This window comes from Balaenoptera borealis (assembly GCF_965194805.1).
Source record: "Balaenoptera borealis genome assembly, chromosome: 5".
NCBI lineage: Eukaryota > Metazoa > Chordata > Mammalia > Artiodactyla > Balaenopteridae > Balaenoptera > Balaenoptera borealis.
The window spans coordinates 115,382,221-115,408,035 of record NC_138862.1 but is presented as its reverse complement, the minus strand read 5'-3'; the positions used below and the strand labels follow the sequence as shown (position 1 = coordinate 115,408,035).

Below are 25,815 nucleotides of genomic sequence, written 5' to 3'. Positions count from 1 at the left end.
GATGAATTAATAAGTAAATGTATTAATGAGGCTACTACCTAGTTCGTGGTACTCTTCGTCCGTGAGTTATCATTAAACTTTTTTCCCTAGATTTTTTTTTTTTTAATTTTTATTTATTTATTTATTTATGGCTGCATTGGGTCTTCGTTTCTGTGCGAGGGCTTTCTCTTGTTGCGGCAAGTGGGGGCCACCCTTCATCGCGGTGCGCGGGCCTCTCACTATCGTGGCCTCTCTTGTTGTGGAGCACAGGCTCCAGACGCGCAGGCTCAGTAATTGTGGCTCACGGGCCTAGTTGCTCCGCGGCATGTGGGATCCTTCCAGACCAGGGCTCGAACCCGTGTCCCCTGCACTGGCAGGCAGATTCTCAACCACTGCGCCACCAGGGAAGCCCTTTCCCTAGATTTTTAATATTGTATTGTAGCCTTCCTATATTTGCCATTTAAACAGCAGTCCTCTGCCCCTATAATTCCTTGAACCTTAACACTACTTTTTGTGTGTTTGTTTAAAACTTCTTCGAATTAATTTCCTATTGCTGCTGTAACAAGTTATCAGAAACTTAGTGGCTTAAAACAGCACAGATTTATTCTCTTATGGTTCTGGAGGTTATGATCTTACTGGGCTCTGATCAAAGGGTCAGTTGGGCTGCGTTCCTTCTGCAGGCTCTAGGGGAGAATTTGTTTCCTTGCATTTCCAGCTTCTAGAGATCACCTGCATTCCTTAGCTTGTGTCCCCTTGCTCCACTTCAAAGTCATCAGCGTGGCATCTGCAAATCTCTCCCTGCCTGTAACTCCTGTTTCCATCGTCGCATGTCTTCCTCTGATGCTCCTACCTTCCCTTTCCCTTACAAGCTCCCCTGTGATTACATTGGGCCCACCCAAATAATGCAGGGTAATCGCCTCTTCTCAATTGTCTCAATCACAACTACTGCACAGTCCCCTTTTGTCATTTACAGTAACATATTCACAGGCCCTGAGATGAAGATGTGCACATCTTTGGGGTGGGGGAGGGAGATTATTCTGCCTACCATATACTTATTTCTCCTTTTGTTCATCCCAGTTTTTGTTTGTTTGTTTGTTTTATTAATTCCATTTTTTTCTCCCGTCTCACTCTCTCTCTCTCTCTCTTTTTTTTTTTTTTTTTTCTGCTTGTGGGATCTTAGTTCCCCAAGCAGAATTTGAACCCAAGCCCCGGAAGTGAAAGCACTGAGTCCTAACCACTGGACTGCCAGGGAATTCCCTGTGCATCTCAGTTTTGAAATTTAACTCATTCCTCAAAATTTTTCTTGAAAGCCACCTTCTAAAAGAAGCATCTAATAATTCCCTTCAGTCCTCTCTCTCTGCTTCTGTTAAATGTTGTTGGCTTTCTGTGATAATTTTCGTTTTCTTTTTTTATGCGTCCAAATTATTTATATACATGTATGTCTGTCCCACTTAATTGCCATCTCGTGGAAGGCAGGGGCCTATATTTAGTTCATATCTTGAGCTGCTAAATTACCTCAAATTTTTGCCTTGAAGTTATTTTGTTTTAAAATAATATTTATTAAATTCCACTCTACAGTTATTGGTTGCCTTAAAGAAAGGGAGTTCAATATTTTTAGACATCTGTTTACAGGATGAGAACGTGTTTCAACTTCCATATTTGAAGTCATGATGTCCTTTTGACAGTTATTTGAATTAATTTGTAAGATAGCATCTGGCAGACAAATGGAAGCCATCCTCTAATAATTTTCTAAAAATTATCTAGAGCAGAGCAGTGGCAGGGCTCTGGGTGGTGGGGTATGAGACATCTTTGCGTGGGTGTCTGTCTGTATGCCTCTTGAACGTGTCTGATGGGGTGTACCCTGGAGCTGGTGTTTAGAGTGAAGTAAGCAGAGGCCTCTCCTCATTTTTGATAATTAGTGGAATCTAGAAAAGACCTCTTGGTAAAACCACTTAAAATATGAACCAAAATTTTGTAGTAAATAGGGGGGAAAGGGATGTTTGAATGGGAAGTTACCTCAGGGAGCAATGCTAAATTTTAAAAATTTATGTTGTAACAATTTTTCAGGAGTAAAGAAGAATGAAATGCCTCATGACTCAAGTATATAAATATGTAATTATTTATATTGCAGAGATAGCTTGCCTTGAAGTTGGTATAATATCACCTGATTTTCTAGTATGATCTTCTGAGAAGTTATTCATAAAACTTCTTTTGTAATAGCTTACTGTTTCTTTTAAAATCAGCACTGAGCCTGCCAATTCTTCCCTCCCCACCACTCCAGTATCCTCAGGAAAGAGTGGCCTCATTTGGCAGGCTGTTTGATATTCAGAAAGGAGTGGGCTTTGCACTTTTGGAATCTGGCCAGGATTGGAAAATACTTATTGATTGAAAATAGATTTTGAAATGTATAACTGTTTATGGGCATAATTAAAATTTTATATTTTATAACTCAGTCTTTTAGCAGCGTTTCCCCCTGATGTTCTTAATTCACTTAATTCCTAATAATTACATATTGAGGCCACAACTGCAGTGGGTAGACTGCAGGCCCGTGTGTCTTCAAGTTCGTATCTCAGATGTCTGTAAGCTGGCACATCTCATTGCCTATGAGATGTGGAAGGTGCCGGGGCCTTGACTTAAGTCACTTTCCTCCCCACACCTTCAGAACAGCTTGTTGCTTTATGATTAGTTGCCTTTTTCTGCTTTTCCCTCTAGAGGGTGAACTTTTTGAGAACAAGGGCCAGATCTTTAAAATTTTTATTTCCTCAATGCCTGGCATATCCTGGGTGCTTAATAAGTGTTTCTGAAAGTGAATTCTCTCTTGCCCAAGACTTGTTTTCTAGCACATTTCTGCCCCAAACCAGTGGTCAATATCTGGATGTGTTAAAAAGAAGTCTTTTCCTTTATATAATTTTCTCTATGCATTTCTAGGTCAAGCAGAGCTTATTACTTACGTTGGGTGACTCAATTATTCTTCTGTAGCACATTTTCATTTTGTTTGATGATGCAGAGGGAAAAGAACTTTGTAAATGTAGATGTAATGCACATTACTGACTGATGAATTTATTAAAAACTGATGGCAGTATTTTTAAAATAAATCCTTTTCTTCTCTTTAATATTCTAAATCTAAGCATGCAGTGCTTCACTGCACTGATTTTTATATTTTTTGCTTTTCCCAGGATTGGATTGAATCCAGGCAGGAATTCCTCCCAGTTTGCTTTCTTTTTTAAATGTTATGTTCAACCTTTATACATTGTAATTGAACTATTTCTCTTGTTTTAAATTAAGAGACTCAGAGCTCCTTTTGAGATACCTGCCCCAGATACCATTTCTTTAAGTCAGCATGTGTTTAACCGAACTTAGGGTAGGATGGGTAAAAATCTTGGAATAAACTGATTTTCATGATCTGAATTGTCTGCTGGTATCTAAAAGCTGATCAGGGATTCTTGGATGTCTTCTCAGAGTCCTCAAAGCTTCTGAAGTGTTGTGCTAAAGTACCTGTGTGTATATGTATAGTTTTGCTGAGAGTGTGCCCCCAGCTATCATAATCTTAATTGAGCTTATGGATTCTAAAAAGTTAAGAGCGTCTCACATAGCATATAAATGCCAGTACTGTGATTGTCTGGTTCTTTTGGCATAGTGTTTATACAACGGGGCAGATGTTAAAAACGAGCAGCTGGTGTTCAGTGTTTGGCATAGCGCCTCTACAGGGAAAGGTGTGATTGTGCGGAGGGACGATCGCCCTGCTTACTTACACCCCCCCTCCCCCCGCAGTTCATGTCACTTGGGTCCCTGTGGCCTTTCTCTGACTCTTCTGGTCCTCAGTCCGTGGTACCCATCTCTACGCCACGGCAGCTACAGCTGATGGTTCTGGTGGCAGTGCTGAGCTCTACCCAGGCTACCACCGTCCTCTGTTAACTGGGTCTGCTCGTAACTCTTGTTCCTTTCTATGCCTGGCTGTCACTCTTCATGCTTGTCGTTTCTAAGGCCGTGAGTTTTGATCAGCATCCCGGCCTGCCCTCCCGTTTGTTCCTTCCAATTCCTCCTTGGACTGGGAGACCCGCTAGCCTGGCTTGTTAGGATTATGTGTTGACTGAGGCGGTGAGTGAGGACCCAAGGGGCTCAGCGGTGGAGTGAAGTACCTGGGCTTTGTAACAGCTGTCCTTGACGTTCAAGTGGTCGGTTTCCTTTTCTGTTTCCTTTGAAATTGAGCTCTGGAGGCTTGATGGGGCTGGCTTATGATGATCCTGTGTAAGTGAAAGCATACACAAGGAAACTCTTAATTTTCTTGGGATTGTCACAGATTCAGCTGTTCTAAGTTAAGTGGTTTCCTTCCTGATGACTGACGTTTTACTCTTTATACCTCAGCTAAAATAGATTTGGGGACACTTTCTAAAACAAATGTAAAACAATATAAGAAGAAAGCTTCAAACCTCAGATAGTCTGTGGCTCGTATGCTACGTCTCGTGCATCAGGTGACATGGCTGGTACCCATTTCTGTTGGTCATCAGGCTGCCCCCAGCGATGAAGCCGTGGTGACACTGCTGTGCGAATGGGCCGTGAGCTGTAAGCGATCAGGCAAGCACAGGGCCATGGCTGTGGCAAAGCTCTTGGAGAAGAGGCAAGCGGAAATCGAGGCAGAGGTAGGTTGGGTTTTCCTTCTCCTTGTCGATGCCATTGTTTTAAAAATACTGCTTAGGGCAGGATTCTGTTTCTTACTCTCATTATGCTTTTTTTTTATTCCCTTTTGAAGGGAAAAGGAAGACTATACAAATTCACATAAGGACTCCATAGTAGGATCCTTCTAAGTCGATGAAGCCAGTAATTTATATTCTGGACTACTTTAAAATAAAACTTCAATATCTGATTTACAGTGGAAATCTCCCTTTGAGAGGTTAAGGCACACACACACACATACATAGATGTCTGTACACTTGGTATTATATACATTTGTGTATATGTACGCACGTGTAGTGGATCTAGAAACACTTTCTTGAGGCAGTCCTGACTGTGAGGTTACAGACGCCAATTTGTATTCGTTTTTGAGATGGTGTTCTGGCCCCGGAGAGAGCAATTAAAGCCTCCGGAGTAGATTAGAAGGGAACAAGCAAAGCTAACCTCATCCGCATTAGCTTTGTTGAAGGAAAGCTTCCAAGTGAGCCTTCCTTTCTGCCTGGGGGGCCTGGCGGGGGCAGCTCTGGAGAAGGCAGGTGTGTGATCTGACCAGGCTGTCACCTCTCCCCTGGACAGCTGTGACCGCAGGGCCTCCTGCCTAGTGTCTCCCTCCCTCCCTCCCTCCCTCCTGTGTTCCCCACCATCCTCCACCCAGCAGCCAGAGACGCCTTTTCAAAATGGACACAGATCACATTGTCCCCTTCCTGAAACTCCCAGTGGTTCCTTCCCGTGACCCACAGAGCCTCACAGGAGCCCCGCACCTGCCCTTGCCACCTCCTCCTGGACCTCCCTCCGCGGGGTGACATAGCCCCAGCTGCGCTGGTCTTCCTTGTCCGCACACACACCACACCTGTGTTTCTCTTGGGGCCTTTGCTCTTGCTGTCCCTCCCGGGTGGCACGCTCCGTCCCCCCCTCTTTACACGGCCGTTCCTGTTTCCGGAGGTGTCGCTTCCTGTCTAGCATTCCTGGCTCAACATGTACCACCTCCTCAGGAAGCTCCTCCGTCCCCACCTGATGTACAGTTAACGGCATCCACCCCTCGGCCCCTCTTTCTCAGGCGGCTCTGTTTCACTTTCCTCACTGGCTTCTCATTTAATGCCTGGTGCCCTCTTATTGCCTCCTTATTTAATGCCTGTGAGAGTAAGCTTGACAACAGGGGCCTTGCTCATCCTGTTCAGCGTTGTGTTACTGATAATACACCTGCTTCCTGTGACAGTATTAAAAAATGAAATAGGAAGAATATTTTCATAGACATCTCCTTCTGTTGGGAAAGCACTGTTCACCAAATACAAAAGGCCATGTCGTTGAAATTGGGGCTTAAGGATACTGACGCTAAGGTGTAAACCACATGGCCCCTTTTACAATGGCCAAATTAGGAAAAGCGTTTCATTGCTTTTTTCCTACGTCTTTATGAATAGAATATATTCTACAGCGAATTGCAACGATTAAACTTCAGTAACTAAAGTTGAATTCCTCAAATTTCATTGCTCCTTCTGGATTGTTTTTATTGTGTCTTCCCCTCCCCGTTTGTGTATCCCAGAACACTGCCCACACCCCCACCACTCACACACACACACACACACTCACACACGCACACTCACACACACACACACACACAGACACACACACACACACACACACTCAGAAGAGGTTCACATATAGATGACAGTAATTTTAATAAGTGTAAATGTATTCATAGCTAAAAATGTATTCTCTCTGAAATGTTTAAAATAATTGATTTCTATTAATCAATTTTCAAAATTTGACCTTTATAAAGAGAGGATGGATTGAATAAATCATATCTAAATATAATAATATTTTAATATTAAAATAGATAATGAAAATGGGAAGAATCAGAGGGATATCAAAAAAGAATAGAAAATGAGGTTCTGATTGCTTCTAAACTGTTTCTTTACCAGTCTTCCAACAAGTCCTGACCTTAAGAATGTAGAAGTTAAACAGCTTCTCTCAATGTGTTTCATGAACTGTGGAGATTCCAGGAGGTTCTGAGAGAGCTTCTTGGTGAAGTGTTATGAGTGAAAGAATCTTATTAGAAGAATAATGTTAGTTTTCTCATTTGATACCACACTTCCACACCATACTCGTAAATTCACTGCTTGACAAAACAAACACAAAAGAATCAAACGCAATAATGCATGCCCAAATATTTCTCGGAGGGAATACCATTAAACATGAACTATTTAAAAATGAAGACAACCTCAAATTATTTTTAGCAGTTTTGCATAGGGGTAATGAGTAGTTTATTGTACTATATTACACATTTAACAGATATTCATACTGTGCTGTGCAGAGTATATAATTCACATGAATAATGTTTTTCACAGGGGTTCTTTGAAATCATTTGAATTGTTCGGGGGCAGTTTCCCTCAACTTTTAGAAATTATATTCACTTATGATGCATGGCCCTCAAATAAACACAGAAATCTCAATTAATTTTGCCTGTTTTATCCAAGAACATAAATGTTAATAAAAAACTAACACATTTCAAACTTGTCCTCTGTAATTAACTTTGCTTGTTTATTTTTAATCTTAGAGATGTGGTGAATCAGAGGTCTTAGATGAGAAGGAGTCCATTTCTTCAGCCTCTCTTGCTGGATCTAGTTTGCCTGTTTTCCAGAATGTTCTGCTAAGGTTTTTAGATACACAGGCCCCCTCGTTGTGTAAGTAAAGCTCTTTGCTTTTAGATCTTAGATAAGGGGATTGACCTTTTTTGGAATTGATCAGAAAGGGGAGAAAACCCTCCCCCCTCCCTTATCTGTAATCTTATCAAAAGTTCTTTGTACTGAATATAATGCATATTTCACCACGCAAAATTTTGTAGCCTATTTTCAATGGAGACTTTTATGTGATTTTAGAATCAGGCAATCTTGAAAGACTTAAAAATTTCCAGAGTTTTATAGTTAAAACAGTAAGTCAGCTCATTCCCTTGTGTTTGGTGGACTAATTTCCCCTTTCTAGATCTTTCTTACCAAAAGAGAGGAGCTAAGGTCCTGTGATGTTTATTATATATATATTGTGATTATGAACTTTCTCTTTTTGCACTGTTTTCTAAATTCCTGATTTTCTAACTTCTGACATTAAAAGGGAGAAAAAATAAAACAAAAGTACCTTATAAGCAGGTCTCTGATACAAGGAACTAGTTTGTAAAGATGGTTGGCTGCTTGCCTGCACTCTCTTGGATGTTCATGTCCTATCATGTTCTTTTTGTGTCTTTATTCCATCGTTGGTGGGGAGAGGGGGATTTGGGGAATAAACAACCACCCAGTGGGTTCATACTGTAGTTGGAAACTTTAAAGAAATAATTTGTGTGAGCTAAGTGGGCTTGACCTTATTCTGAGGTTTTCATCTGACAAAGGACAGCAGGGAGGGTCTCAGGATAGATGGTGATGGAAAAACGGAAAAATGGCAAAAAGTGACAAATGATAGACAGGAGAGAAAAGAGTGGAAGGTAGAGAAGGGAGTCATCTGTGGAGAAGAAAGAGGTAAAGCAGCAAGAAACAGTACTGCTTCCTATTCCTCTGAGGAGGGCCTCGTTTAGGGTTGAGTGACACCTGGGGGTGAGGTTCTTTTAGTTACTTGGTGGCTCTTCTAGGCTAGAGGGAGAACAAGAGCCCCAGCCAAGCTGGTGGTCGGAATGTAGGGAGCAGTGATGAAGCCTGGAGAAGGCAGCAGAGAAACAAAAGGACAGGAGAGATTCTGGAGAGGAGAAAATACGTTGTCAGGGATGGAAGTCAGCAGCTCTGACTTACCTTGTGTCCTGGGGGAGACAGACATTTGCCCTTCGCTCCCCTCATCGTGTCCCCATTCCTGTTAGCAAAGAAATTTGGGAAGAACTTCCTCCTCCTATGCCTTGCTTGCTCTGGATCCCACTTACTGCTCTGTCAGAGAAAGCTCTTCTGCTTCTCTGAATCGAGCTTGCTCATCATTGGCTTTGGAGATGGGCGAGAGCATACATTTAGGCTTACGGTTTAGGGCACTGAGTGTAGTATTCCCTGGATCCAGCTGTTGTCTTTATTGGTGTTTGTGAATGTGATGGTACCAGGGACTGAGCTTTGTAGGTTTAGTCTCAGTACTTTAGTCATTTTTTAACCTTCTCTCAAAGGTGCAGACACAGAGTTTTATAGCTGCGATATTAAAGGTCATAATGTGAGTGAAATAGACTGGCTATGAATTTAAAAAGATGGCACAGCTCCATTTTGGGACCCTTTTTATTCCATTGTCACTTTTTCTTTTCAGTGGATCCCACTCACTAGTTTTTTCCAATACCATCTGAATTATGGTTCTATTGTGAAGTCTCCTTTGAAAAAGTGCAAACCACTCTCCCCCAAAACACGGATACACTCTAAGTAGAACAAACAGTCATGAGTCATGAATCATGAGCAGTTATAATAGTAAAACCAGAGGAAAGCAATCTAGCCCTGCTTTTTTTTTCTTACCTGAAATTTTGTGTGTTTGCATGATTACTTAAATCATCATTCATTTGCCAGGGACCACTACCTTTAATCTAGAAATGGTGCTTAGAACACTGGATACTATCGATAGTTTTCAGTTACAGTGGGACAATCAAAACTGGTGTGCCACAGCAAAGGAAACCATAAACAAGACGAACAGACAACCCTCAGAATGGGAGAAAATATTTGCAAATGAAGCAACTGACAAAGGATTAATCCCCCAATTATACAAGCAGCTCATGCAGCTCAATATCAAAGAAACAAACAACCCTATCCAAAAATGGGCAGAAATAGACATTTCTAAATAGACATTTCTCCAAAGAAGATATACAGATTGCCACCAAACCCATGAAAGGATGCTCAGCATCACTAATCATTAGAGAAATGCAAATCAAAACTACAATGAGGTATCATCTCACTCCGGTCAGAATGGCCATCATCAAAAAATCTACAAACAATAAATGCTGGAGAGGGTGTGGAGAAAAGGGAACCCTCTTGTACTGCTGGTGGGAATGTAAATTGATACAGCCACTATGGAGAACAGTATGGAGGTTCCTTTACAAACTAAAAATAGAACTACCATATGACCCAGCAATCCCACTATTGGGCATATACCCTGAGAAAACCATAATTCAAAAAGAGTCATGTACCACAATGTTCACTGCAGCACTATTTACAATAGCCAGGACACGGAAGCAACCTAAGTGTCCATCAACAGATGAATGGATAAAGAAGATGCGGCACACGTATACAATGGAATATTACTCAGCCATAAAAAGAAACGAAATTGAGTTATTTGTAGTGAGGTGGATGGACCTAGAGTCTGTCATACAGAGTGAAGTAAGGCAGAAAGAGAAAAACAAACACCGTATCCTAACACATATATATGGAATCTTAAAAAACAAAATGGTTCTGAAGAACCTAGGGGCAGGACAGGAATAAAGACGTAGACATAGAGAATGGACTTGAGGACACGGGGAGGGGGAAGTGTAAGCTGGGACGAAGTGAGAGAGTGGCATTGACATATATACTACCAAATGTCAACTAGATAGCTAGTGGGAAGCAGCTGCATAGCACAGGGAGATCAGCTCGATGCTTTGTGACCACCTAGAGGGATGGGATAGGGAGGGTGGGAGGGAGGTTCAAGAGGGAGGGGATATAGGGATATACATATATATGTATAGTTGATGCTCTGTTATACAGCAGCAACTAACACAACAATGTGAAGCGATTATACTCCAATAAAGATGTTAAAACAAAATAAAAAAATAAAAATTTAAAACATAACAAAAAACCAAAAAACCTGGTGTGCCAGTTCTGTGCAAAAAGCTAGAGCCTCATAATTTTCCAATAAATCCCTTATTTTGTTAAAAAAAATGCAAAGTAGTGAAAATATTAAGATTAATCATTGTTTTGTTTTGTTTTGTTTTGTTTTCCTACCCAGTTGAGGAAACTGATTCTTGGTTGAATTTGTTTCTTTACAGCGGATCCAAACAGTGAATGTGAGAAGGTGGAATTTGTGAACCTGGTGCTGCTCTTCTGTGAGTTCATCCGGCACGACGTCTTCTCCCATGACGCCTACATGTGCACCCTCATCTCTCGAGGAGACCTGTCCATCACCGCCTCCACTCGGCCCCGGTCGCCAGCAGGAGAAAATGCAGATGAGAACTATCCAAAGGACCATGACGTAAAAATGGAGGTATGGCCCTGGGAGGGGTGCCCCACCCCCCAGAAACCAAACTCTGCTGGGGAACCGCTTTCAGAGGGATTATGCGGTGGTGGAGAGGTGATCGTTTCCAGTTGTACTCTCTTGTTTCAGAGCTCATTTATCTCTGCTTCTCACTCGCACACACACAATTCGGACTGTAGTTTATATCTCCTAGAATTTTCTTTTGGATATGCTAAAACTAGTAATGAAAAGATTTGACAGGCTATCCCATTTTTCATTGGATTGGAATTATATTCTTCCAGTTTTACGTATTTCTGATCTCCAGTTTTCCTTTAATGTTGAGCCTCAAAATTGGACTTGTTTTGGCCCTAACATCCTGTCTGTTTTCATTCTAAGGAGCAGCTTTTCTCCAATGTATCATTCATTACTTATATCACTCTTCTATACGTACGTTTTAGTCATAACACATCGTATTTTCATTTCAATTAATTAAAAATTTAATCTCTCTCAAATGTTGCAGAATTGCTCTTTTTAACAAATTACTTTATACTGTGAGTATGACTTTATAATTTTCTGCCCATTTCTTGTATTTTGGACATTGTTCCAGATACTTATGGAAATTTTCAAGGCAAAAAACATGAAGTTGGTGATGGGAAATAGTAGAAAATGGTGAGAGATTGTGACAGTTTTTTAAAAATAAAGCCTCATATTGGTTCTGCGAGAGTTTACGCATATATTATGATGATATTTTTAAAATAGTGGCTATCCTTGTAATTTAAAAACCTCCCATTAAAATTGCACACCTGAATTTGTAGTTTGTACTCTTAAGAGTTTTAAAAATTATTTTTTTAATGTAAATACTTTTGTTTCTAAATTTGTCCACAGTAGAAGTTAAAAAGAGTAAAAAATAAAGTTACTTTACCTGTTTATGCTTTTTCTATGTTTCTGTTTTTTTCTTTTCTATTTTTGGACATCAAGGTATCTTATTATCTTAAATATACTCTTAGATTTTTCTTACTAAGGCAAGTTGGTGAGCGTGTGACTAGGGGGAATACCCCCAAGAAGGAAATTATGGCCAGTTTGTTTTTAATTAGGAAGTTTGTGTACTTTTTCCCTTAAAATATCACGGAAGTTAAATCTTTTTCATCATGAGGACAAATAATGTGACTTTGTAAAGCAATGGGTGTCTTAACTTCCTTTTCTTTTTATTGAGAAAAAAAGACACTAGGGGGAAAAGGGACATAAGATGGTTTAAAATGTCACTGTCATGTTTTAGCTCCAGCTTCTTTATGAACTACGAAATTTACAATGTGACTTTCTTTCTCTGACAATTATTAGGAACAGACTATTATGGCGCATATGGGGATTGACTCAGGAACTACTAATATTTTTGATGAAGTAGACAAGAGTGACTTTAAAACTGACTTTGGTTCGGAATTTCCAGTAGGTTCAACCTTCAAATTCTTATTGGCCATTAACCGCTCCTCCCCACCTCTGCCCCAGCTGTCTCCGTCCTTCTGCCCCTTGCCCTGTGTATTGGAATGAACTGTGTACTTGTGATGTGAATGTCATCCTCTCGCATTGCACCCGAGGCCTCAGTTAGTCATCTCATTTCAGCTCATCCTTAGTTTTGGCTGCCTTGCCTCCTTTTGTCCATTCTAATACTCCCATCCTCCTGGTTGACTGTGACTCCTTTGTTCATTTAGAGATCGTTATCTCAGGAATACACGAATGTCGTTTCATCAGGACAGCCCATGTTGATTGGCTGAATGTGTGTTCAGCTTCTCAATAACAGCTTTCCTGGCTCTGGACTTGTTATACATTCTTCTGCTTTATCTCGGTATAATTACAACGTGTTCTTCCTCAGGGATCTCAATGTGTAACTAACTCTTTATGAAAACACATGTTGGTTGGGGTACAGACTAAAACCTTTATATCTGTTGTTCATGAGCTTTATTAGTGAATTATTTCTGTGTATATGTTTTTCTAGGAAATGTAGCCCTATGAGGAAAACACTTACCTATAAGTCTGATTTTATCTCTGGTCCTCTAGGAAATGTAGCTGTGCACACTTCTTACGTGTGTGGTTGTCATTGTCTCATCTTCAGAATGGGGGATGATGCTAAAGATCTGAATATGAAACTTGTGCAAATTAACACAGTTTATTATCTTGCTCATTGGTTAAATAAGGAAAGGATATGGTGTGAGTGTCTTGTGGGCTTGAAGTTCTGTGTTTTGGTTTTGCTCTCTTTCATTTACAATCTCCAACATTTGTTTTACATGACTTAGATTTTTTCTCCCATGCCTGGAGAGTCCTGTGAGAATGCTAACCCTTCCCTGGGCAGAAGAATGTCAGTTAACGGTGAGAAGCTGTCGAAGAGAGAAAAACCAAGGGAGTTAATTTTTCCATCTAATTATGACCTCCTACGACATCTGCAGTATGCAACCCATTTTCCCATACCTCTGGTAAGTTACAGCTTGTCAGTTGGCTACCTGATTATTTCACTGCAGGGTCATTGACCATTGATTATTCAACTGCTTGCCTGAGTACTACGTACGATAGCAGGTGAGTTTTTGCCTTCACTACTTCTTTTGTCATTGATTCTCGTCATGTAGCTTATGTGCTCATGTAGTCCAAGTTAGTGGTGTGATACTGCTACTGGCTGGCTAGATTTAACAGAATTTTCTATGTTAATGTCCTTTTATTAAGAGCTTCTGAGTCACTGCAAATGATGTCTGAATGCGTTTTCCTACTTCAATTTGAAACTCATTTACTGAGTAGCTTCTATGTGCACCGTATTGTGGTAGGTACTTTTGGTATTATACAGATGAGTTAAAATTTTTGGGCACAGGAAAGATGAATAAGATAGGAGGGAGACAAATGTCTATAAAATGACAAGCACCAAAATAAGTGCAGTAATTAAGTAAAAACCCAAGTGTCCACTGGAAGGTGAACCGTTTGACATTCCTGCGTCTCTTCGACTCTCAAAGAATAAATATTGGAAGGAGGGAGAGCATCTGGTTGAGAAATCGGTTATGGCTTCATAGAAGAGGTTGTGTATGAGATGGACTTGGATTTTGACCTGTTGACTTTAAGAACTGGATAGCATATGGAAAATAGTTGCCAGGAAATTTAGTGTTTGAGTCATAACAAGTGATATGCTTTATTCTGAAGGGAAACAAGATTAGTTTTTTGATATTTGTAGTGAAAATTGGGCCAAAATTTGTGAATTTTTTTTTTTTTTTTTTAATTCTTAGGTTCACTATCTTTTTCCCTGGAATTTTATTTTAAGTGTAATTTCAGTGAGTCATTTTTTCTTTTTTCATTGAAGACTATTATTATTATTATTTTAACAAAAAATGTAATTGTGAGGTAAATATTCTGTTATTTCCTGGATATCTTTGAGGAGTTTTGATCTCTAGGCTAAATGTTTTCTTAAATTTGTTTATTTTTTGGTTATTTTTGAACACTCTCCGAAATGACTTTCAAAATCACTACACCCATATAATTTTTTCTTGTTACAATTGAGAACCCCTTGTTAATTTTTCTATGCCCGGGGCTATATCAAAAGTAGCCACAATTTTTTCTTGTTCATCACTGGCTGAATATATCAGTATTTTTCAGCTGCTACCTGTAGGCATCACTCATTTTCCACATAATGGAATAACTTCACAGTTTATTTAGGGCAGCCGAAAGAGTAGCCTGATATTTTAGAGATGTATCCTGAAGAATTCATGGCTGAACTATCATGATGTCTGTGATTTGTTTTAAAATAGTCAGAGTCAAAAAGACTCCATACTGAAGTCTGGAGTTAATAGTAATGCACCGGCGTTAATTTCCTAGTTTTGACAAATGTATCGTGGTCTGTAAGGCATTAGCTTTAGGGCAAACTAGATGAAGAGTATGTGGGAACTCTCTGTACTATCTTTATACCTTTTCTGTAAATTTTAAATTATACCAAAATAAAAAGTTTATTTAAAAAAAATGGACAGGGGAAATGAAGGAAATATGGCAAAAAGTTGAAAATGGTTCAAGTTGGTTGAGGGTTCTGTGCTCTTCTCTTGGGTGAGCAGCGCTTTGGACGTCTCCCTCGCCTGTGTGTGGGTGTGAGAGCAGGGGCTGCCCAAGCATGGACTTCTTTCCTCTGTTGTTCGCGTGACCTTTGGTGACACAGTGGTTCCCAGCACTTAGCATTCTCAAGACTGTCCCCTTCCTTAGAGGAAAGAGCATGAATGATGTGACTATAAGCCTCACGGTGAGTTATGACATAATTCAACTGTAATGTGCAATCATAAAAGAACTGCTAGAAAATTGATGTTGTAGGGTACAATTTTTTAATAGCCTTCTCTCACCAGTTGTCCAGAAGCTCCTTTTTTGTGAGGGAAATTTAGAATAAGCCGTCAAAAATTGGGAAATAAAAGTATATATTAATAGAACAGTGACAATAGGAATGCTGTAGTGAGTCTGGTTCTCTTCCTTAATAAAAGGGAAAACTCGAATAGCCAATCATGCATGTGAGGACAATATAAGAATATGATTAAAAAGTTTTTTTTCCCCCTCCTTTGTCTCTCAAATGTGGCTCTAGTGAGTGAAGGCCAAGGAGAGAAGACTAAAAGGGGACTTGACCAAAAGATTCAGGAAAGTAAACTAGTTTCATATATGGTCGTATATGAATGTCTTGATCTGTTCATCAGTAAAAACATGTTCTTAGATTGCCAACAAGCACAGGTTCTAGTGTCTAGGCATTCTCCCAGCCTGTACCACAGGTGAGTCACTTAGACCCTGTCCGTGTTAGATACGTGATGCTGACTGGGGCTGCTGTCATTAGCACTAGCCAGCTGGAGTTTGTCCAGTACCTACCATGTTATAAGTGTAAGAGGCACTTTTTTGTGCATTTTCTCCTTTACTGTTCTCTTCAAACTCAGAGAATGTATTGTAAAATTGTGGATAGGAGTTGTCTTTAGGGTTCAAGCTTCAGAAAATAGTTATCAGGGCAGAGCTAAAAAATGAGTCTGGAATCAAACTTGTTTTGTTAGCTTCCAGGAACACCATTTCTTTCTTTTTTTTTTTTCCCCCATCCTTTGAGATCATTTATTTATTTTTATTGAGGTAATGTGGATTGATAACATTATATGTTTCACGTGTACAACGTTATGTGTCTACTTCTATATCCACTACAGCCGCGGTCCCCAACCTTTCTGGCACCGGGGACCGGTTTCATGGAAGACAATTTTTGCACGGATGGGGTGGGCGTGGTTCAGGCGGTAACGCGAGCGATGGGGAGCGGTGGATGAAGCTTCGCTCGCCCCACCCCTCGTCTCCTGCTGTGCGGCCCGGTTCCTGACAGGCTGCGGACCAGTAACAGTCTTCAGCCTGGGGGGGTGGGGACCCCTGCCTTACAGAGTGCTCACCCCCCAAAATTTAGTTTCCCTCTGTCGCCATACAGTTGATCCCCTTTACCCATTTCATCCTCCTCCCCAATCCTTCCCCTCTGGTAACCATCACTCCGTTCTCTGTGTCTACGTGTTTGTTTTTGTTTGAGGAATACCATTTCTTAATCCTTGCAGCTAATGCAAATGCATTACCAATTGTTTTAATGTGGGCTTTTATAACTGAAACAAAAAAAAGATACAAAGCCTTAGGCATTCTTGTCTAAACTTTTCAGCCTTCTTTTCCCTAAATAAGTATTTTATTTAATACCGTCTATTGAATCCTTTCTGCATTACTGGCATTTGAGAGAATTTGATCAATGGGTTGTGACCCTGAGAGTAGCGTCACCCATTCTTTAAACTGCCGGCCCTACATGGGGTCAGACTCATCTTCAGGATCTGGCTGGCACCCATCAGCCCAGCACGTGCTGCATTTCTGACAAGGCCTTGCTATGTGGTGTCGGCCTGTCTATTTTAAGACCATGTGACTGGTGCTATTTTTCCATACCTTTGATGTGAGTTCCAAAACAGTAGTTTTAGCAGTTACTATAATTTAACAACCCCCCTTGAAAATGTTATGGGGTCTATTTCATATTGCTACAAAATAATACTAAGAAATCACTGGATTTGTCATTACTAACAGTAGAAAATCTTTATTTATAGCCTACAGCTAGTATATAAGGATATATAGTACATTAAAAACTATCCATGTATTTCCAAGCCTTTTTAAATTAAGCTTAAAAAAAAGCTTAAAAGAATTTTAAGCTATTGTGGTAGGAAACAATTAGCTATTAAAAATTGGAGTCGTGAGCTAAAAGGTTACCATTTTCAAAGTGATGGATTAAAACAAAATCAGGCACAGCACAGGTGGTTTCATGTAAAAAATCAGCTGGCTTTTTTTTTTTTTTTTTTAAGCGATCTAAAGGACTTTAAATTGTGTTGCTGAAGGGCTTTCTGGAAACTTACATGGAGATTATTTTGCATATTTCTATCAGGAAGTCAGTTCCAGGCCTTTAAATGAATACTTCATGAATACTTCAGTCTGTGTCATAGAGCTCATTTAGATTTCAAGGATATTGCAGGGTTTATGTTGGCGCAACAAGACTTTTTAGTTTTTCGTACAAACGTTTGGGTTAAGGAGCATCAGCAACCGCAAGAGTACTGCTTGGCTTGCATTTAGAAACAGGGTTTCTCAGTGAACCAAGCCACATTGGCTAGCTACCTGTGTTTTTACTTATGGAGGCTCTTTTTTCCCTCCTTCCCAGCAGTTTTGTAGACTCAATTGTCCAGTAAGGCAGGAAAAGATAGCATGAGAAAATCCCATATTTTATGCATGGTTTTCACAACTTAGATAGCATGAGAAAATCCCATATTTTATGCATTGTTTTCACAACTTGATTTTTCTTTCTGAGCCTTGGTCTCCTTACGTGAAGCAAACGTCTCCGTGACCTTTAAGCGGAAAGCTTTTGAGAGATGATAGTACAGGATCGGATCAAAACACAGGTTGGACACAGCCAGCAGCAGTGTGGCCTCTTTGGCTTTGAAAAGTGAAATCCTGGTGGAGCAGTCAGATATGACCTCTGTCTGGCTGAGGGTGTATGGGATTCGGACAATGTGATAAGGAACAAAACATATGATGTAGCCTGTAGTCACCAAAAGTATAGTGATGAGAGCTCTTTTCACATTTGGATAATTTTCATTATCTTTGTTTCTGTAGAGTTGTCGAATTACAAGGCAGTTAGATATTAAGATGATGGCTGAGAAATTTAAGAATATTGCTATGCATATGAAATTTGTCAGCAAATGCCAGTTTCTTCCAAACTCCTTTTTGAATTCCACACAACCCACGTTGGGCTTTTCCTTGATGTCTTTGATGGGAATGATCATGTTTGGCACCATTATAAGAAGGACCATTAACCATACAACAGCCGATATCATTTTGGCAAATCCAGGTTCTTGTATTCGATAAATCTTGCAGCTGTATGTCAACTGAAGACAGCGATCAATGCTAACAAATGCTAGGAAGATAATTGATAAGTACATATTAATGTAGATGAGGCAGGCTGTTACTTGGCAGTGGAATATCCTCAGCTTCCAGGGTGCCACGCCCAAGTCGACAATGATTTTCACTGGTAATGCCAGAGTAAGCAGGAAATCGGCTGTAAGCAAATTAATTAAGTATATGCTTACACACCTGTGATTTGTGTTTTTCTGTATGAAAGCCCAGGTTGCAAAACAACTTCCAATAATTCCAACAAGGAAAACTAAATAAAAAAAATATGTGAATGGCTCCAGGTCTCTGTAAACTGGGCAGAAGGTAGAACTGTTGGTCATCCTTACTTTCCCTCAAGATGACACCGTCCAAAAAAAAAAAAAAAAAAAAAAAAAAATCCAAAGAATCTGTTAAAACAGAAAACAAAAGGGAGAGAAGAGAAGTTAATAATTCAAATTGGATATTATTTTCTTCAAACACAATTGCATTCACAAAACCACGGTCACAGTCTCTCTGCTTCTTAGAATTTTATTGGTGAACTTACTAGATTGTGTGGACTGCTGGGAACATCTTAGATTATGAGGAAGCCTGGGTTTTCCATGGTCTGATTTTATGATTTTGGGAAATCCCACGTAGGTTGCTTCTAGAAAGGATATTTTTGACTTCACACTTTTGCATTCTGATAGCTCTTTTGTTACCAATTGCATTGGAAGTTAGTTTGCAGAGGAGATAAGTGAACTGAAATTCTGAGAAATAGAGGAAACAAAAAAGGTTTGGTTGTGGCTGAACCTGAAGAGCTCTCATTGAGGCTTCCTGGCTTTCTGGTCTCACAGACTGACAGAGCTCTTCATGCTAGAGGAACCTAGGCTGAGAGGGGAGGTGAGGAAGGACAGAAAATTGTGCTAAAATCTAAAAAGTAGGCCTTTTATTGTGTAACCCACTAGAACATTTTCACAATGAGAATTTCATTTTGTTTTTCTTTTTTTTGGCAGAAAAAGTTGTAGTATTAGAATCTGGTCTTGCCTTGTTGCGCTAGATTCGTGGTGGTACAGACCTGTGCTATCCAGTTTGGTAGGCTGCAGCCACCTGTGACCATTAAGCCCTTGAAATGTGACCAGTCCAAATTGATGTGTGCTGTACGTGCAAAGTACACACTGGGTTTTAAAGATTTAGTGTAAAATATTATAAAGAATAGTGCAAGTAGTAAAATTGTACTATTTTATGCAAATAGTACAACAGTTAGTAAAATATGTCATTAATTTTTATATTGAGCACATCTTGAAATGATATTTTTGATATATTAGGTTAAAATATTATTAAAATTAATTTAGCCTGTTTCTTTTTGCTTTTTTAAGTGTAGCTGTGAGATAATTTTAAAGTACCTGTGTGGTTTGCTTTATATTTCTCTTGAACAGTGCGTGTATAGATGTTTCCATGTCAGTGTTGGTGAGAAGTTTGACTAAGAACGTATTTTAAAGGCTTCTAGGGCAAGGATGTATGATCGTTGGTTACACAGTTCTCAAAGAGAAGCTCACTTATATATATAGATGTTTGAAAACATCTAACTTTTAACACTTGAGGGTTTTTTTTGGTTTTTTTTTTTTCTTCTTCTTTCATTGTGGGTTTTGCAGAGCTCAGGGCTAGAAGTTTAAGACTTCCCCTTAGAACCATTGTGATCATCACTGATGGTGAAAAAATCTTGTCACGTTCTCTTCAAATCTGGAACATTGGGTGATTTATAGTGCAAGTTAAACAAACTGGGTATCATTTATTCCCTTTGACCTGGTCTAGTCAAACATATGCTCTTTGGGCCACAGGTATTCTTCCTGGTGCTACTTCCTGATAAACACCATCCTCATGCATCTTAAACACCTTTCTTCCTTTGTTTTAATAATCAGAAGATTGCTTTTGTATTTTAGCAAGAAAAAATTGATATGTGGCTTGTAAAAATAGCAAATAGTAAGTATAGTGGCTATGAAGGCCAAACAAGCCCATTCTCTGAAACGTCCTTTTAAAGAACAAACAAGAACTTCAGAAGCCTTTCTGAATGTTAATTCTCCTAATTATTTAATGATCCATTGTGTACCTCTTGGGGTGAAACAGTATGCAAGTGGATGGATAAGGCAGATGTACATAAAACTTTCTAAGTTAAAGTGACATTTAAAGGGTATATGTCCTTCGCCTTTCCCTACCTGAGATAGGACTTGAGGGTCCATGAATAATGTCATTCTGTACTAAACTCAGTGAAAGTAATCAAGCACTTACTTTGTGTCTGGCACCATGCCAAGTACTTTACATGTACTTATTTAACCTTTCATTATTTCTATCACGTAGATGTTATTATCCCTGTCTTACAGATTAGAAAACTGAGGCACCACGAGGCTAACACTCAAGGTTATATAGCTGGTAAATTATAGAGCCAGGATTCCCACCCAGACAGTCTGATCTCAGAAGCCATGTTCAAAATCACTTCGAAACTTTGTCTCAATAATAATAACAGTTATAATGATGGTGATTATTATTATTATTTGGAGTAATAATTTTAAAATTCTATTCCCATATAGGTCATTACAGAGTACTGAGTAGAGTGCCCTGTGCTATACAGTAGGTTCTTATTAGTTATCTATTTTATATATAGTAGTGTGTATATGTCAATCCCAATCTCCAAATTTATCTCTCCCCTTCACCCTTGGTAACCATAAGTTTGTTTTCTACATCTGTGACTCTATTTCTGTTTTGTAAATAGGTTTCATTTGTACCTTTTTTTTTTTTTTTTTTTTAGATTCCACATAGAAGCAATATCATATGATATTTGTCTTTCTTATTATTATTATAGTAGCAAACCTTTACTAAGTGCTTACTATTGGGAGGAACTGTAGTCTAAGCTATTTTCATGTAGAAGAGCAGAAATAAAGTATTCATTCTTTTTCCTAAATACTACTAAAAGATGTTTAGGCTCCATGTGTTTTGATGTTTCATTTTACAGTACATATATTTAAAAACCAAACCTAGCTTCTATCTTTTAAGCCTAAACCTCCTTTACTTTCAAAATTCCTGTGACCTAGTCCCTGCATATTATCCTCCCAACTCTCTACTTTAGGTTGGTGGGATCTCTACTGTTCTGGGAGCTCTTCCTTCCTTCCTTTGTACTTTTCGTTGTGATAGAATTTGGGGATCGTAGGAGTCTAAGGATGGAGGGAACGTTTATTAATAGCATCTGGTCCAATCCCCAGATTTGAGGAGACTGAGGTCTGGCACTTGGGTGTTGGTCAAGGTTTCCCGGCTCGTTAGAGCCGGCTAGGATCCGACCTTGTTGACCATTCCCTAGACTCTCTGCCTTTATGCTTCCCAGCTCCAATCCTGCCTATCCTAAATGCCTGAAGAAAGCTCTTCAGGTCTGAAGTCTACTCTAGGCTTTACTGAACTCCTTATGACTTGACTTTTAATAGTAACCATTTATTTAGTACCTGGGCATTCTAAATGTCCTTTTTGTTCTCTGGGTCAGAAGCTAGTGTTGGTGTAGATGGACCCTCATCTCCCACCTTTGCTCGTTGTTCCTTTACAAAGTGCTAGGATTTTGGCCTATGCTCTTGTATTGCAAATGCTACATTATAAGAGTAACATATTAGGTGTTTCTCTGAGGGCCCCTTTTGCTCATACAATTATAAAGTCTCATTTAATAGATGAATATGTGGTAAAGAGAAGGATTAGAGAATAATTTGTTTTGATCAATTAATATACTATGTAACTGGAACTGACCATATATACCACTCATGGGTAATTTATTTAAAAATAATTACAGTGTAACTGTTCATTCGATAATGCTTGAGAGTCATGCAGTGCCTCGCTGTTGCTTTTTTTGAACCTCAGTCTAGATTTCAATGAAACACAAATCTATTTTAAAATTTTGGTCTTATCAAGTAGAGGTTAAATTGTACTATAATAACATTCTGTATTTTCTATCATGAATTTGAAAACTAAGTGCTTGATGAGTATTTTTTCAACCAGTTATTAGCTTGTGGAAATCTGAGGTACCCAGATGTATTCCAGCAAAATCAAGAAAAGATTTCAAGTGTCTCCTTTGTTTGAGAGTGCCCATTGCTTAGAAACTCATTAGATACTCATTAGATATTTTTTTACGGAAGTCACAATGGAATTTTCTTGAAATTACTTATCGTAATGTTTTGTAGAGACCTGTTGTGCCCTGTTGTGAAGACCTACAACAATGGCCTTCATCCATCCAGTTATAATATCGAGTTACTGAATAGTTAAGCTTACCTATAAGTAAGCAGTATTCAGTCTTGTCTGAATTAAGCTGTCTTTCTGAAAGGGATGGATGAGGTCATCAGGTAGAAGAAAATTACAGCGTAGTTCACAGTGAGAATCTATTTGAAGTTTAACAATTGGTGCCTTCTTGCACAGCAACCTTATTGCATGCTGGCATTTTCAACTTACATGGTTTAAGCACTGAAAATCATAGATTTCCCTTCCATGGAAAGACATTTGGATATATTAAGTATTTGAAAAGACATACCTGGGGGTATATTGTCTGAGCCTCAGCGCGCCTTGCTCCCAGTCTTCAGAGAAGCGTGAGCTGTTTGGCTAGCTACGGCAGTAGCAGCCTTATTGCAGGACTGCCGGCTGCACTAAAAATTTCCTTTCCTTTTTATGTGGTTTTAAAATGCTGCATATTGACGTAGATGAAACTGTGGTTTGCACATAGCTTAACTGTATGAAAGCCTCTTCAGGTCCTTTTCAATTTTGTGTAAGCTTTCTTAAACAATCCAGATTCGTCTCTTCTTTTAGAGGGAAGATTTTTATTCGTCTGTTGTAATACCTAGGTGTGTTTTTTTGTTTGTTTGTTTTGAAAACACCCAAGATGTGTATTTTGTCATAATGATTTTAAAGAATCAGTTTTTTGTGCCTTGAATGGTGTTATGAGTTAAAGATATTAGGTGTTTAAGCAGAATTTCTTTAGTATACATACTGATACTCATCAGTCTTTCAAAGTTATAATTTAAAAACTTGTTGCAGTTTGGATCCTGCTGAGACATCTATTAACAAACAAAAAAGATGTGGTCAAGTGTATGTTGTTAAATCTGGAAAGAGAAGAGGAAAATCATTATGTAGAGAGATAATCACTGTTAATGTTTTTGGTACATACGTTTTAAAATTTTTCTATGTGTATGCCCACTTAAAAATGTTATTATGTTGTGCATACTGTTTTATAGTTTGTAATCTTTTTATTCAAAATGATATTGGATCTGTTTTTCTCAGTTATGTGAGTAAACCTGGGGTTCGCAGTTGTCAATTTGGCCCCATTGGCATAATGAATTGAGACAGGTATTTAGTAATTAATAGATTGTATGAAAAGGGACGCTCCAGTGTACATTTAAATTATTTGGGTAAATGTTCATTCTTCCTGTGGGGGAGTGAGTGTGCGGGTCCAAAGGCGATTTGTAAGTGCAAAGCCATTGCCTGGTCACTTAGGGTCTGTGTTTTTCTATTGCTTCATTGTCTTGGAGGGTACTTTGGTTTCATCTCTTTTTCTCTTAATAATTCTCAGTTTTCCAAATAATAAAGAAAAAAGTCAGAAGAAACCTCTCTTGAATCTAAAATGCCTCCCTTTTGGTATTCACTTTGCTAAGGAAAAATCTCTCAAAAGACTAAATGAGGACTGTCAAGCCGGAGGGAATTTAAGGAGGATCTAGGGAACTTTTGAAAACAATAATGTGTCAAGATGCTTTTGATGACAGTGTCCATTTGTTTCTGATACTCCGGTGTTCTTTTGAATTCAGGTAGTTATTCCTATTACTGTATTTTGCAAAAGAATAACTTTACATATATTCACTCAAAAATTGGAGGAAAAAACCCAAATCTTTCTCAAACTTTGTATTTGATTTTGGTTAGGAACCAATGTTAACTTTCATCGTAACAGTGCTAGGAAATGCTCTGTCTTTTAAGATTCGTGTGCATCATTATTGGATAGAACTCACTTCTCTCCACTTCAGAAAAGACATGGTTGCAGACAGTCAAGTTAAGTGAGCAGTTATGACCAGAGTTTACACTCGCTGGGGGATGGAGAGGGTGAGATGGGAAGAATTTGGTGAGATGCAGTTGGCTGCCAGCTGAGTGGTGACTGGTTTTAAAATGATATGAAGGAACACTGGAATCAAAGGTTTTTCGTAAAGTTTCTTTTTTCTTTTTTAGATAGGCATATTTATATGTGTACTTCCCCCTTCACTTTGGGGTATAGATAGAATTAAGAAATACATTCAACTGTTCTTAAACATCTACTATAGACACAGTTTTTTTGTGTCTGGATTGCCAGATATAAAAGAGCTAAAGTCTCCTAGCTCTCGATGTTCCATTTCCTTTTTGGAATAGTGAGAAACCAATCTTTTAATAGTGAAACTGAACCATGTTCCTCCTTTTGAGAATGAGCTTGAGGCACCTTGGCATTTTGTGGAAGTTTATTCACAGTGGAAACATGCTTTTCTTGGCTACCGTCCCTGTTCTTGTTTTTGTCTTTAACAGGAGTTCCATTTGAATTTCCATAGGTCACTTCTTTCTGTTTCGCTAAGGACAGATGTTTTTCAGTGGGTATTTCCTTAGCGTTCTAGGAAATTGCACATCATCACTAACCCAGTATTTCAGAAACCCAAGTGGGAAGAAGTGAGGGGAAGTTGTGTTTCCCTTACCTTGATCCTGGCAATACTTATTTAAGAAATGACATATTGTTTACTTTAATGGATATTTTGTGTATTTAAAAATTAAAGCTAAGTTGCCCCATGAATTGAGAAAGAGAATCTTTTTGTAGTCAGTCCCTTATCCACACAAATCATGCTTTTGATCTTATTGAACACAAACACCAAACAACGGTATTTCAATAGAAGTATCATCTTTTTTTTTTTTTAATTAATTAATTATTTATTTATTATTTATTTTTGGCTGTGTTGGGTCTTTGTTTCTGTGCGAGGGCTTTCTCTAGTTGCGGTGAGTGGGGGCCACTCTTCATCGCGGTGCGGGGGCCTCTGACTATTGCGGCCTCTCTTGTTGCGGGGCACAGGCTCCAGACGCGCAGGCTCAGTAGTTGTGGCTCACGGGCCCAGTTGCTCCGCGGCATGTGGGATCTTCCCAGACCAGGGCCCGAACCCGTGTCCCCTGCATTAGCAGGCAGATTCTCAACCACTGCGCCACCAGGGAAGCCCAGAAGTAGCATCTTTAATGCATAACATTCTTTCTTTTTTTTTTTGGCTGAGCCTAGCGGCCCGCGGGATCTTAATTCCCTGACCAGAGATCGAACCCATGCCGCCTGCAGGGGAAGTGTGGAGTCTTAACCACTGGACCGCCAGGGAAGTCCCAAATTTGTAACATTCCTAAAATTTGCTTTTAAAACATACCACGTTAGCCTTCGGAACTAATGAGGAAGAAGAAAATGAATGTTGCGGTAGGTAGCCGCTGCCACAGCCAGGAACACAGGTCTGAGAATTTATTTTCTTTAAAGAAATCCATGAAATGTAGGTGATTCCTCTCTTTACAGATGGGGAAGCTAAGGCATGGGGGAAATTGAGGCCTTGCCCAAAGCTGCACTGTTAGATC

General features: G+C 39.3%; 2 protein-coding genes across 4 annotated transcripts in view; one reads left to right on the top strand and one right to left on the bottom strand.

Moving 5' to 3' along the window:
- Positions 1 to 25,815, top strand: part of MED12L (mediator complex subunit 12L) — a 317,353-nt gene that overhangs the window by 83,472 nt on the left and 208,066 nt on the right. For all 3 annotated transcript variants that reach the window (XM_082394311.1, XM_082394312.1, XM_082394313.1), the window contains 5 exons: positions 4,488 to 4,619; positions 7,205 to 7,331; positions 10,607 to 10,821; positions 12,130 to 12,234; positions 13,080 to 13,256. In XM_082394311.1, the coding sequence (XP_082250437.1) occupies positions 4,488 to 4,619; positions 7,205 to 7,331; positions 10,607 to 10,821; positions 12,130 to 12,234; positions 13,080 to 13,256 (756 nt within the window). The remainder of the gene's footprint in view (positions 1 to 4,487; positions 4,620 to 7,204; positions 7,332 to 10,606; positions 10,822 to 12,129; positions 12,235 to 13,079; positions 13,257 to 25,815) is intronic.
- On the bottom strand, positions 13,316 to 25,778 carry GPR171 (G protein-coupled receptor 171). The gene is made up of 2 exons (XM_082394475.1): positions 22,748 to 25,778; positions 13,316 to 18,620 (listed from the first exon to the last, which is right to left on the bottom strand). The coding sequence occupies exon 2, from the start codon at positions 18,552 to 18,554 to the stop codon at positions 17,595 to 17,597; it is 960 nt and encodes a 319-aa protein (XP_082250601.1). The 5' UTR covers positions 18,555 to 18,620; positions 22,748 to 25,778; the 3' UTR covers positions 13,316 to 17,594.